Source organism: Aythya ferina, assembly GCF_964211825.1.
Source record: "Aythya ferina genome assembly, chromosome: 6".
NCBI lineage: Eukaryota > Metazoa > Chordata > Aves > Anseriformes > Anatidae > Aythya > Aythya ferina.
The window spans coordinates 20061425-20073953 of NC_140303.1; the positions used below are offsets into that span (position 1 = coordinate 20061425).

The 12529-nt window shown below is 47.0% G+C and overlaps 1 protein-coding gene across 4 annotated transcripts in view; it reads left to right on the top strand.

Annotated features, from left to right (window-relative positions):
* Positions 1–285: 285 nt before the first annotated feature.
* SP3 (Sp3 transcription factor) overlaps positions 286–12529 on the top strand; it is a 43884-nt gene continuing 31640 nt past the window's right edge. For 2 of the 4 annotated variants that reach the window (XM_084523756.1, XM_084523757.1), the window contains exons 1-3: positions 286–8776; positions 9127–9251; positions 9459–9569. In XM_084523756.1, coding sequence (XP_084379882.1) covers positions 8770–8776; positions 9127–9251; positions 9459–9569 — 243 coding nt within the window. In that variant the 5' untranslated portion in view covers positions 286–8769. The remainder of the gene's footprint in view (positions 8777–9126; positions 9252–9458; positions 9570–12529) is intronic. The other 2 variants (XM_084523758.1, XM_084523759.1) reach the window with 1 other exon arrangement.

Genomic DNA, 12529 nt, shown 5'->3' on the forward strand with positions numbered 1-12529 from the left:
CTTTACTTAGCAGCCTGTTTTCACGAAATGCATAAGAATGTGCCATTTTAGAGCCTTTTATTGCTCTGTCAGATGTGGTTAAAATTGGCTACTGTTTGTTCTTGTTCCCCCTCTTTCTCTTGCATAACCTGCAAGTATGTACACGCACGTATGTGTGCACGCAGGCGCACACACAGAGATTTATTAAAGCTGTGAAGAGATAATAATCTCCAAAAAACTTTTAATTTCTGTAGGAATCCAGGCTAGGAGGGGGAAAAAAAAAAAAAAAAGTGCTATAATATTTTTTTTCTTTGAGAGAAGAAAAGCAGGAAGGTGGTTTGTTGTTTTTTGGCGGCAGATAAAATATTCAATTACCTCTCTGTTTAAATTGTGTGCACTGCTGAAAATCTGGCCCTACTGTAGCAAAGTAAAAGATGTACTGGAATTCTTGTCCTGGAATTGCACGCTGATGTTTATGCAGGACACGCAGACTTAGCCTTCAGTGCTTGAGTGGTCCTGCTGAGACTGGAGGAATGCATAGGGAACTTACGCTTGCAGTGCAATCCTGTCTCTGTTAAATCTTTTGGAGTTTTGCCATGGAAGGAAGGCATTTTACCCTTGTAAGTAATTAAGATGATAGTGGAGTTTCTGAATTTTCCAACTTTGTGAAAACAAACTAATAGCAATGATCCACTTCAATAATTCAAATATTAATTGACACACGAGAGAGAAACAATACAGTAAAAATAATTAACTTTTGTTAATTAATTTTTAGAAGTAGGAAGGACACCTGCAGCAAAGCACAGACGTTAGCGGGTGTCATTAGATAGGGAAGGCTGTGTAGTAATTCTGAAACAAAAATGGGTCAAGTAGGACCAACAGTGATTTGCAGCGTGGTCTGAGAAGTTGTGTGGAGTATGTGATTGTTAGTGAGCTGCAAAGAAGGCAGTGAAGATGCACGTTTTTTAAGATGCCTATAGAAGCTGGTGGTTAATTAGCAGTCAAAAATATATACAATGTTTTATGTCAGCACCATCAGTCTGTTAATTATCGTTTTCAATCTCAAATGTCTCTCTTTCAGACTTACACTGAAATATTGACAGTTCTTTTACTATGGCAGTTCTTGGACAAATTTTAGTAAGTATTTTTTTCCTGAAAAGTTTCTTCTGACTGGAACTGGATTTTCAAATCTCACCCAGGTTTCTCTACCTTGCTATTTGTGTTGTGATTCTCCTTGTCTGTGGTATTGTGGGGAAAAAAGGGTGAACATAACTGTTAACAGTGTCTTGTCCAACTTTTAAATATTGACTTTGCTGCAGTGTAAAAACAGAAAAACCTGCAGCGAACCTTGAAACTTTCCACCTACTCTTTAGAAGTTATTAAGTTAAAGGTACAAAACTAATTTGTTCCATTACTCTTGATGCTTAGGTCTACTTTTAATGAAATTACGCTTGTAGCAAAAAACACAAAGGTTTTATATGCCACTGTGGACAGGCCAGAAAGAAAACTAAACCTGGGGGGGGCGGGGGAGGGGGTTCCTCACAGATGAGTGAGAGCAGATCAGGCACCCTGGGGAGCATCCAAGCCAAGCAGTCTGGTGATGGCATGGGCTGCACGCAGTCTCCCAGCACCAGCTAGAACAAAATGCTGGGAACTGCTGGGTGTTCAGGTCATTCCTGCTCCGGACCCTTCCTGGAGAAGGTTTTCCTGTCACACTGGCCCTGAGTCCTCTTCTGGAAATAGCTGCCTGCAACTTTTCTTTCAAAGATCCAGTTTTGTTGTTATTGTTTTGTTGTTGTTGTTTTTTAAGAAACCAAAAACAATCCCTCCCTCATTGAAAACTATGAAAGTGTTTAGAGCTGGTACCCAGGTTTATCAATCCCCTTTGCATAAAAAATTTGCAGTCACTGTTCAGAACACCTTTAACCCCCTGGCCTTGAGGCTGCTGGAGCCAGGGGCTACTCTCCAACAGCCCTGAGACCTGCCACTTGCCAGCGTGAGCCAGGATGTGGCTGGGACTGGAGCCCCAAGCTTCTTTCTCCTAGGGGGAGCCACAGAGTCCTGCCTGATCTTGCTCTGGCAACTAGAATTCAGATTGAGATTCCTAAAAATGTCACTTCATCCTTCTAAAAATATTTCCTTTCAGAGCACATAATTCCTGCTATTAAGTTTTCAAATTTTCAGTAAACATATGTGCATATATATAATTTGCCAGTCTCTTTCGTTTCCACAATGGCCTAATTTTCTGCTATCAGTATTATTAAAAGTAAAATGCCAAATTGGAAGACAGACAGAATTATGCTAGACAAGAAGTACATAATACATTTTTTTCTTTCAGGTGAAAGAATTTTTTTTTCCTTTTCATCTATGTATCTACTTATTTATTTCTGTTCCAACCTTGTGACAGGCTATGGAAAAAGATCCTTAGACACCATATTACCAATTCTGCAAGTCATGGTTATGGAATTTTCCTCTGAACAGTTTCTCTAACCTTACCTAAAGGATCCTATGTATTTATTTATTTTATTTAATTATTTATTTAATTCAATTACGTCTGTTGTGATGACCTTGGAGGATAGCAATTATGCACAAACAAACAGGATAACGGCAGGGCCCAAGTGTAGTAAGTTTTAGGAAACTTGAAAAATTAGATACATGTTTCTCATTTAAGTGAGGTGAAGTTAAGAGAGTTCTTTCCTCTCTCCAGTGACATTACCTGCTAAATGACAAGTTTTCAGCATTGTGTGCCTATCTGCTTTTTCCTGCCACCTCTCTTCAAATGGGCAGATGAATTTGTTTCCTCTTTGAAAGAAACCAATTTTGTTAAAAATGTACTTAGATGGACTAAATTGCCAATTGAATAAAAACCACCCAAATTTTACAGAGGAGATACAACTAACATACTCTTTATTTACAGGTACACACAAATAAAAACAAGACAATACAATTAATGAGGAAAAAACACCACCACATGCATAACACATTGGAATTCTTCTCCTGTCTTAGTCACACAGTTTAACACTAGAAATTAAAAAAGGCAGGATTAGTTTTCGCTAGCATCTTATTAAGGACAGATCCTGTTTACTGGTCAAATATTGTAAGATATCCTCATGGCATTTGACAACTGGGAGAATGTACAAAAATAGTATCACCAGTGAGTTACAGCTATAATGAAGGAGGAAGAATTTCTGACTAAAAGGCAACATGGCTTTTTTCATCCTAATTGCTTAAAAAAATTTGTAAATAAAATGACTAGGCTAGAAACAATGTACTTGATGACTGTCCTCATACACTGGCATGTGTAGAGCTTGGACAGACTTTCTGTTGGCCCCATTCTTTGAAGATCTGTCATCGGTGTTGGTGAAGAGTCACGGCCTTCAGATTTGTGTGTGGACTGGTTGTTAGGCTACTTATTAACAGGTTCTTCCTCTTCTGTGGCTAGGCTGTATGTCTCAGACCTGCAGTCCACTGCAGAAAGAGTCTGGGCCTGGTGTATTAGTGCTGTGAACTGCACCGTTCACTAGTCGACTAGGCCTTTCTTTGTCCCATGAACTACTCCCGCTGGATGTGAGCAGATCAGCAGAATCTAATGTCTCCCCTGCTGGACCCCAAGTACTGGAGATTTCTTTCACCGTTTTTAAATGGAGTTGCTTAATGGAGACATTCAGGCAGAAACTAATATTTTTAGACTTGTCTTCACAATTTTAAACAGCAAAATTGCTCGTCTAAAATCCAGTTCCATCTTTAATGATTATTATTTGTCCTTTATATGGTTACAGCTGGATACTATCACACTTGCACAGGGACTACACAGCCTTTGATATTCATGGCAGCCATACAGAACCATAGGGCTTTTGAAGTGCTCTTGAGTACTGTTTGTGCTCCTCCTCTAGGGGCTAGAAATCCTGGGCTACTGACAGACACTTCATACAAACATAGCCAAAAGCAAGTTTCTCAGCAGTCTGGCAAGCTTGACACCCTGAACTAATCTGTTTTTTGCTGCTGAAGAGTCCTACCTCTACTCATTTGCTCCCACCCCATGGAGCCCTGGCCACTGTAGTTTGACTCAATATAGCTTGCAATGTGGGAAGCAGTATTTTTGCAGGGTTGATTTTTGTGGCCTATCTGTAAATTGATTAAATTATGGTGAGGTCAGTGAGCTGTTAGGTTGGCTCAGTTTCTTCTGGTCAAACCACACCTACTGCTCAAGCCTGCTCCGGCTTTGCAAAATCTGTGCTCTTACAGCCACTCATCCCAGGATAGGGAGGTGCTTTCTGGGGGCTGATGATACAATCCCAGCCACCACCTTTCGCTGACCATTGCTGCCTCCTTGCTGATTTTACACCACACAAGGAATCATTTCTCTGTTGGTATCTGAAGGGCTGAACTCAGTCATGCAACTACCTCCAACTACCACATGCTGACTCAAGAAACCTCTCAGGTCAACCTGCCAGTCCTTCCTGCTGCCTTAGGTAAAGATCTCCCAATCTTCTTAAGCAAATGGACCCATATGTGACAGAAATTTGGGGCAATGGCTAGGAATAGTAGCTAAATCTTTCTTCTGGGTTGATAAGACTTCAAAAAAAATTTTTTTTTTTGAAGAGGAAAGCCAAAATTCTGGATGAAGTTGGATTCTAGAAAATTTAATGAGTGAGTCAGAACCTTGTCAGTATTTTGCCTTTTTTTTTTTTTCTCTGGAGTACCACATAAACATGTGGTTTAAAAAGCAAAACGTGGTTCTACAGATTCTGCTGCAATTTTTACCCTTTTTACCCAAGTGACTGAATTTGAAGAAGGTACCTCACATTCAAAGGATACCTCCTCTGATTCATTGTTTTTTTTTGTGTGTGTCACAGTTGCTTTTTCAGGCATGCAATTTAGATATTCTGCTTGTTACCCCTTCAGTAGCAGCCTTGTTTTTTTGAACAGAATCCCTAATGATTACTCAACCTCATTTTAAATCCCAGGCTTTCAAACTAAAACAACCTGAGCCCCAGTTTTCCCAGTGGTGCAGAATACACCACACCACCATGCATTCCTGCACATCTTGTCCAGTTGCATTCTAGGCTTCAGTATGACAAAAACACCACTTTACAGAGGAACAGAGCAACACGGATGTGAAAACTGATCTTGACCACATACCAGCAATTGTTAGATAATATGCTCCTTCAAAAAAATGCAGGGTCACTGATAGAAGGGACTACTAAACCTAGAAATAATGTACTGTAACTCAGCAGTTTCAAAGGAGTGTACAAACAGAAAAGACATTTCCACTTGGTGGAAGTTGTGTTAGGTGGTGCACTTCCTTCTGAATTTGTACAACTCAAAGATTTCAACCAACGAGATCTAATTACGTGGTCATATGCAACACTGAGCTTACAGGTGAATGACAGGAGAGGTGTTAGAGTTCTTTCCAATTTGCATCCTACTTGATCTTTCAAAACCTTCCCTGAGGTTTCATCAGAATCAGGTGGGCATCGTTCCTCTCCTGAACTCTGCTGCTACTTACTGATAGGGCTGCATCTCAGTTCTGAAACAGCTGCATTTTTGAACCTGTTGGTTATTCTCATTTCATATAGGCCAGTGTTGCTTTCTCTGGATCTACATGGCTCAAAGTACAACATTCCTTTTCAGCAAATAGATTGGGAATTCATCACAGGGTCTGTAGTTTATCACTAGCAGCCTAGAAAGAGGTGGTGAGGGCTTGAAGAGGCAAGGCTCTTTAATAATAAACTGGTCATGGTTAGTTTATTCAGATCACATACTGATACAGTACATCTGGTGGGTAATCTCAAGGAAGAAGAAACAATGGCACCTCTAATTGGGCATGGAGCTCAGTCTCTGTGGGGATACCAGGTCAGTACTAATTCGGCAAGACCACCACCTAACAGAGGTTCCACACACTATGGATATGATCAGCTCCCTGATACATCCAGGATTTTCCTTGTAAATGTTTTGATTCTTGTACATTGATAAACACAAAGCTGCAAATAATGACTCTTGCATCCTTTTTTCCTTTTTTTTTTTTTTTGCTTGTGTTATCTCCACTGTAAAGTTGTAAATTAAAACTTTTATCATTCTTCATTTAACATTTCTGCTCCTTTTTGTAATAGTGTACCTACTTTTCTTTTGTAATAACATACCTTGTTAGTTGTTTTTTTTCAAATGTATTGTGATTTATCTCTTTTTAATGCTTATAACTATTCTGTTTCAGTGTTATTTTAATCTGCATTTAGTAATAGCATGACCATGTCCCCCTAATTTTAGGTACTGGACTAGAAAACATTGGTCTTCAACTGGTGTTGTGAAGCCTATTTACATCTGAGTTTTATTGTGCTAAAAACCCCTCTTAATAAATAGAAACAACCGCAATACAGGTATTTCAAATTCTTCTGTCCTAAAGCACTGCAATTATGCCACAGGTCTGCAATCAGATCCATACAGCTGAATTGCTAGATCAGCAACATCTCATGGAAGAAGTTGCAGAGCTCTCCACGGACATCCACCTGCAGTAGAAATTGAAATCTACGTCCTAGACAACATATTCTTTCTAAAGCAAAACGCCATGCTAACATTCAGCAATACCCTGCTACTTAGCAAGGCCCAGTTTTTTAATATCATTTCCAGCATATAAGCAGGAAATTACTTCTCTTACATATCAAACTTGAAATGAACTATTTCCTAGGTTATCAGAAGTCCAAAGCCATCTGTAATAGTTTTTGTTCCAGAATGACGGGGTATCACTAACAACGTCTGATACAAACAGGAATTTTTAGATACTACAGTGGTCTTACGCAGCGTGTAATCTTCCATTTTCATCATGCCCTAACTTGCTCATGTGTATACAGTGACTTGTCCTTAAAGGTTGTGGATTCTAGCTTTTACTGGCTAGAAGTTATATCTGACATTATATTACGTCAAAATAAATGTGATTGTGTTCTTAGTTAAAGCTTTTCATTCTTGGAGTTCTGATATTAAAATAAAAATTACGAATTGCAAAAAGCTTCCTCTCTTTTATGGATGTGCTATTTAACTCACTAAGAACTGATTCTGAAGTAGACTCACAAAGACTATGTAAACACAGACATTTCAAAATGGAGGTTTTTTTTTTTTTTTAATACCCTGGAAAAAAAAAGGAGTTTGACAAATAGTTTTGGGATTGATTTGCAATTTACTATTAAAAGTCATCTGATGGCACTTGCAATTTACTTGCAAAATACATATGCCAAAAATCAGACTGCACAGAAAGAACAATGTTATGCTGACGGGGCAGATGCTGCAGTCTTCCTCCATTCTAACTTCCTAATATTAAATTCACATTTTTCACAGTGCCTTTTTCCTGCTCTATGACAGTTTCTGGGCTAAGTAAGGCTGGGCGGTTACTGCAAGGTCATAGTGATGGACTGGTTAAGAAGCAATGTTTATTCTCTGTTCAGAGAACACGCTGAAAATCCTGACCATGCTTCTGGGTTCCGTAGTTACTGTCAGCAGGCCTTTCTGGGTAGCCTCTAGCTTCAGCTACAAAGCACAAATACGGACAGATGAGAATATGCTCACTGCATCTTCTAGGTGATTCTCAGGGATAATCACATTTTTTTAAGGCTTGAGTTCCTCAGTCTGATGCTTTTCAACCTCATTCACAGCTTCCCTAGGAGTTTATGTGAAAGGCTGAGCTCATTTGTTGGAGGTGTCTAAAAGCTTGGGGTCCCGCCTGCAGCACAGCCCGCACGGTGCTGCATCATGCTGCACCTGGACACGCAGCAAGGCCACGCTGGGGCTGCTCAGCTTCACAGGAAGCCTTCGCGGGCTGTGGTGTAACAAACAGGCCCCGCGAACCATCGTCATCCCTGCATCACCGTACACTTTGAACTTATTTCCTGCCATAGTTTAGCAACCCGGGTTACGAGCTTCCTCTCTGTTGTGTAACACGAGCCGCCAACTGCTGCTGCCGAGGGGAATCTCTTCCATTCCCCTTAAAATGCCTAAAAAGGGCCGGCCCGCCTAAAAAGGGCCCGTCCGCCCGAGCACTCGGTGCTGCTGCCAGGGGCCGTGGCTGGCGGCCTGACCCCAAGCGGCTGCGGGGCCTCGGCCCTCCGCGGCCAGCGCCTGACGCAACGGCGGCGGCTCGGCCGCGGCCCCGGGCTGCCGCTGCCCCGGGGGCCCCCCGCCGGGCTCCCCGGGGACGCGGCGCCGACATCTTAGGGCCGGGCCGGGCCGGGCGGCCGCGAGGGGCCCCCCGCCGCTGCCGCCCGTGGCCCCGCGCCGCCCGCCCGGGCTCGGGCCAGGTCCGGCTGCAGCGCGGCGCTGGGCGGCCGGGGCCCGTCGGCGGCGCGGGGCGGCGGGCGCCGCTCATTGTTCCTCGGCCGAGCCGCGGCAAACAGGAAGCCGCCTCGGCGCGCGGCGCCCCCCCCGCCCCCGGCGGGTGAGTGGCAGCCCGGGCGGCCGGTGCGAGCGGCGGCGGCGGCGGGGCGCAGCCAATGAGCGCGCGCGGCCGGGCGTAGGCGGGAGTTCCGGGCTGGCAGGCGGGCGGGCGGGCGGCGGTGTCGGCCGGGCCCCCTCTCCCGCTGCAAGCCCCACCTTTCGGCTTTCCCGCACCGTCAATCAAAATAGGAAAAAAAAGCCCGGAGTAAGGCTCGGGCCGCCGCCGCCGCTTCAGCCCGCGAGCACAATAAGCATGTCCCCGGCGGCGGCCGCCTAGCCCCGGCCGGCGGGGCCTGCGTGCGAGCCAGCCAGCCCGCCCGCCTCCCTCCCGCGCCGCCCGCCAGCCAGCCGGCCGCTCGCTCCCGCACCATGACCGGTACGTACGCGCCGCCCCGCGGGGCTCCCCGCTGCTGCTCCGGCCCTGCGCGTCCCCCGCTCCGGCCCCGGAGCCGTCCGTGCGGTGGCGAGGCGAGAGCGGCACTGAGAGCGGCAGCAGGAGGAGCAGGGGGAGGAGGGAGAAGAGGGGCAGGGGCAGCAGCACGGGGAGGAGGAGGAGGAGGAGGAGGAGGGCTCCGTGCGGGAGGGCGGGGGGAGCGCTGGGGTTAGGGGGGGGGAGAGGAGGGAGGGAGGGAGGGAAGGAGAGGAGGGAGGGAGAGGAGGGAGGGAGGGAGGGGGTGATCGCTCCCGTCAGTGACTCTCCCCTCCCCCTCCCCGCTGCGCCCGCAGCTCCCGAGAAGCCCGTGAAACAAGAGGAAATGGCTGCCTTGGACGTGGACAGCAGCAGCCACGGCGAGTATCTCCAGCACGGCAACGGCGCCGCCTCGGCCTCCGCCGCCGCGGCCGCCCCCCAGGTAAGCGCAGGCCCGGCCGGGCCGCCCGCCCCCCCCCCCCCTCCCGGCCCCCGGCTCCCCCCCCCGCCCCGGTGACACGTCGGGAGCGGGTGCGGGAGCCGGTGCCGCCGCCGCCGCTTCCTGTGTGCGCGCCTGCGAGGAGCCCGGCCGCCGTCCCGCACTAACCGCCACCCACTTTCTCTCCCTGAACCCGCCCCTTGTGGGTAGGACGCTCAGCCGTCACCGCTCGCTCTGCTGGCGGCCACCTGCAGCAAGATCGGCCCGCCGTCGCCGGAGGAGGATGAGGCCGCCGCCGCCGCCTCTCACTCTGCCGGAGCGGTGAGTGCCCGCCCCGCCGCTCTCGCACGGCCTGCCGGGGGGAGAGACAGCACAGCCAGCCAGCCCGCCCGCCCGGGGGGAGGGACGGGACACACGGCACTGCCCGCCCGGGGGGAGGGACGATAGCAGGGCCGACCTGCCAGGAGAGGGGTCCCCGGGCTCCCCTGCCTCTCCAGGAGGAGCCGGGCTCCCGGGAGGAGGCGGGAGCCTGGCTCCCCCCTCCCCCGCCGGCGGCGCCTCCGTTTACTTTCAAAACCGGGGGCAGGCGGGAAAGTCGCCCTCCCCCGGCCCTGGCACCGCAGCGGCTCGCCCGGCGGGGCCGGAGGCGCCTCACCTCCACCTGGGCGCACCCCCGACGGCCGGCGGCCCGGGACGGCGCGGCCGGGCGGGAGCACAAAATGAAGGCTGCCTCGCCGAGGAGGATGTAGGGCGAAGTAAAATGGCTGTTAGACAACCAGCGCGGCGGCGGAAAGCTGCTTCCTGTGTCGACGCTGCGCTTTCCAGACGCAGTCGCCACGCGGTCTCGCCTACCGCGGGCTGAGTTTCTGCCCTTATCTCGCGGGTGCCGTCTGCTCCGAAAGGAGCCCCGATGACCTTGGGACCTCGCGTGACGAGATGGATCTCGCGCGCCAGAAATTTATTCCCGTGGAGGCTAGTTTAACCATCTCCATAACAAAAGCCTCCTATCTGCCTCGATCGGTTGACCTAATCTCTCCTTTTGGCTTACGCTCGTAAAGCCAGCAGATATGGGGCGTTTAAAAATAAATGGTATCTAAAAATATGGGTATATGGAAAGGGCGGATCCAGAATGCCTTTAAAAATGACGTGACAAGGTCTTTTTGGCCTTACTACTTGGGAAATCACGTATACTACCTCTTCTGAACAAACAGGGCTTTAAGACAAGAAACAAAGCTCTCTTTTTTCATTTTTTTTAAGCAAGTCTGTTTTTTTTTTTTTTATTTTTTTTATTTTTTAATTGCTGTACGGAAGCCTACGTTTTCATGGTTCTGGAAATTGGCGAAAAAATCTGCATGGCAGATTGGCACTGCCAGACCTTTTTGTTACGCATGTCAAAACGTTAGTGGTAACGTTAAGCTTACTAAACGCTCAAGTGCTAAACTTCAACATACTGTATATTCATCTGTATGTTTCAGCTTCCTTTTCCCTTCAGGTAAAGGAAGAATGTAAAAATAGTTGTCTGAGGTCATGTGGCATATTGCAGCCTAAGAACAGAACTTGAAAACATATTAAAATTCTTCCCCCCCTTTCAAATGCACTTTCTGCCGAGCCTGTTCATGTTCTTAAGCTGTAGTCTTTTGAAGGCCTTTGTAGATGTTGTTAAGTGTCTACTGCCTCTAAAACTTGTTTCATAATACCAGATGCATATGGTGCTGAAAAGTGGGATGTCGGATCTGTCTCTTGCATAAACACACGCATCAAAAAATGAACGATGCTTAAATGATGGTTTGCTTTCCTATATCCACCTCAAGGTGGTTCTCATTATAAAGCTAGAAATGTGCGTCTTGAGAGTGGGTTGACTTCAGCATGAGCAGCGGTGCTGGAGTGCTAGTACAGGACAAGACAAATAGTTCCTAATAGTTCAAAACAGGAAAATAGGTTTTGAAATGTCACTTTTTCACTTCTCTTAGGTTGATGTATGAGGGGCTCTTCAGGGCAAGGCAGAAACAATTTATGAGAGGCCAAAACCTTAGTTACAACGAAATACTAATAGAGGTTTACTCACTAGTCTGCATACGTGCATGTAGGCCTCTCCAACATATCTGCCATGAGTTAGGTTATACAATTCTGGTAATTTTTTTCTGCTGTAACATTGCTCTTGAATGATTCAGAATATTTTGGATGGAATCTAAATATAAATTGGAGGAGATGTCTATGGTAGCTGAACCAGACACTGGAGTTAATTAAGATGACCTTGATTAAGGGAGGGGAGGGAGGGAAGTCCCTGAGATGTGTTCCTCGTGAAAAAGAATGACAAAAGAGTTTTGATGAAATACAGATTTTTTCTGATCCCTGGAATGCATCTTGCTGGGGAGTGGGAGAAGGAAGGAGGAGCTAAAAAGGCTTGAATTGTAGATGCCTTCTAAGTCATAGGGAAAATGAAGTCTATATGCGGGGACGCAGGCTTATTGTCTTCATGGGGTTCTGGTGTTCCTCCCTTTCCCAGGCTTACAGATGGATCGGTTTGATACGTGCATATGGGTGGTGGTGCCTAGTTTAGCAACTGGGAGGTGATCCTTTCCCAAAGTTTTCCACACCTGGATTGTGGTCCAGACTGCTGAAGGTCTGGTAGGATTCTCAAGCCATGTAAATGGATAGTTGAAGATAAGCAAGTAGGCATTTGCTTTTAGAGGCACTCAAAGAGCTTTTATGTATGAGGATAGCAGTGCTGTGTTTTAGGGTTGTTTTGTTAATGCTTTACTGACGTTCGCTTGGTAGGAAATGGCAGGGCTGGAGCCAGTATGCTGGACTAGCCAGTTATTGCATGCTGCTTTCCTGGCTGAAATGGTATGCTGCAGCTGCTCCCCAAGAGACCAGGAGAATGATTTAAAAGCAACAGCAACAACAGAACTCCCATAGGAATGTGGGGAATATCGTGTGTCTGGGATTTGGGAAAGAGCCGGAGCAAATGTGGTCGTGTTTGCTGTGATCTAGTTGGCCCTGCCTTGAGCCTGGGGGTTGGACCAGATGACCTTCAGAGGTCCTCTCCAACTGAAATTATTCTCTGTCTGTGTCTGAATCCAGGCCTGCTGTTGGAGCAGACAACACTTTTATAGCACTGAAAGGATTAGCGTGGAAATACAAAGACTTACCGAAAGTGGCAACTGCTTGGTATGGAAAGCAAGTGAAGAAGATAGAAGAGGGCTTAGCTCCGTTGCCTACCGTCCATCCCTCTGGCAGGGAACTAACTGCAAAGGCTGTCTCTAGTCCACAAGGTTTTC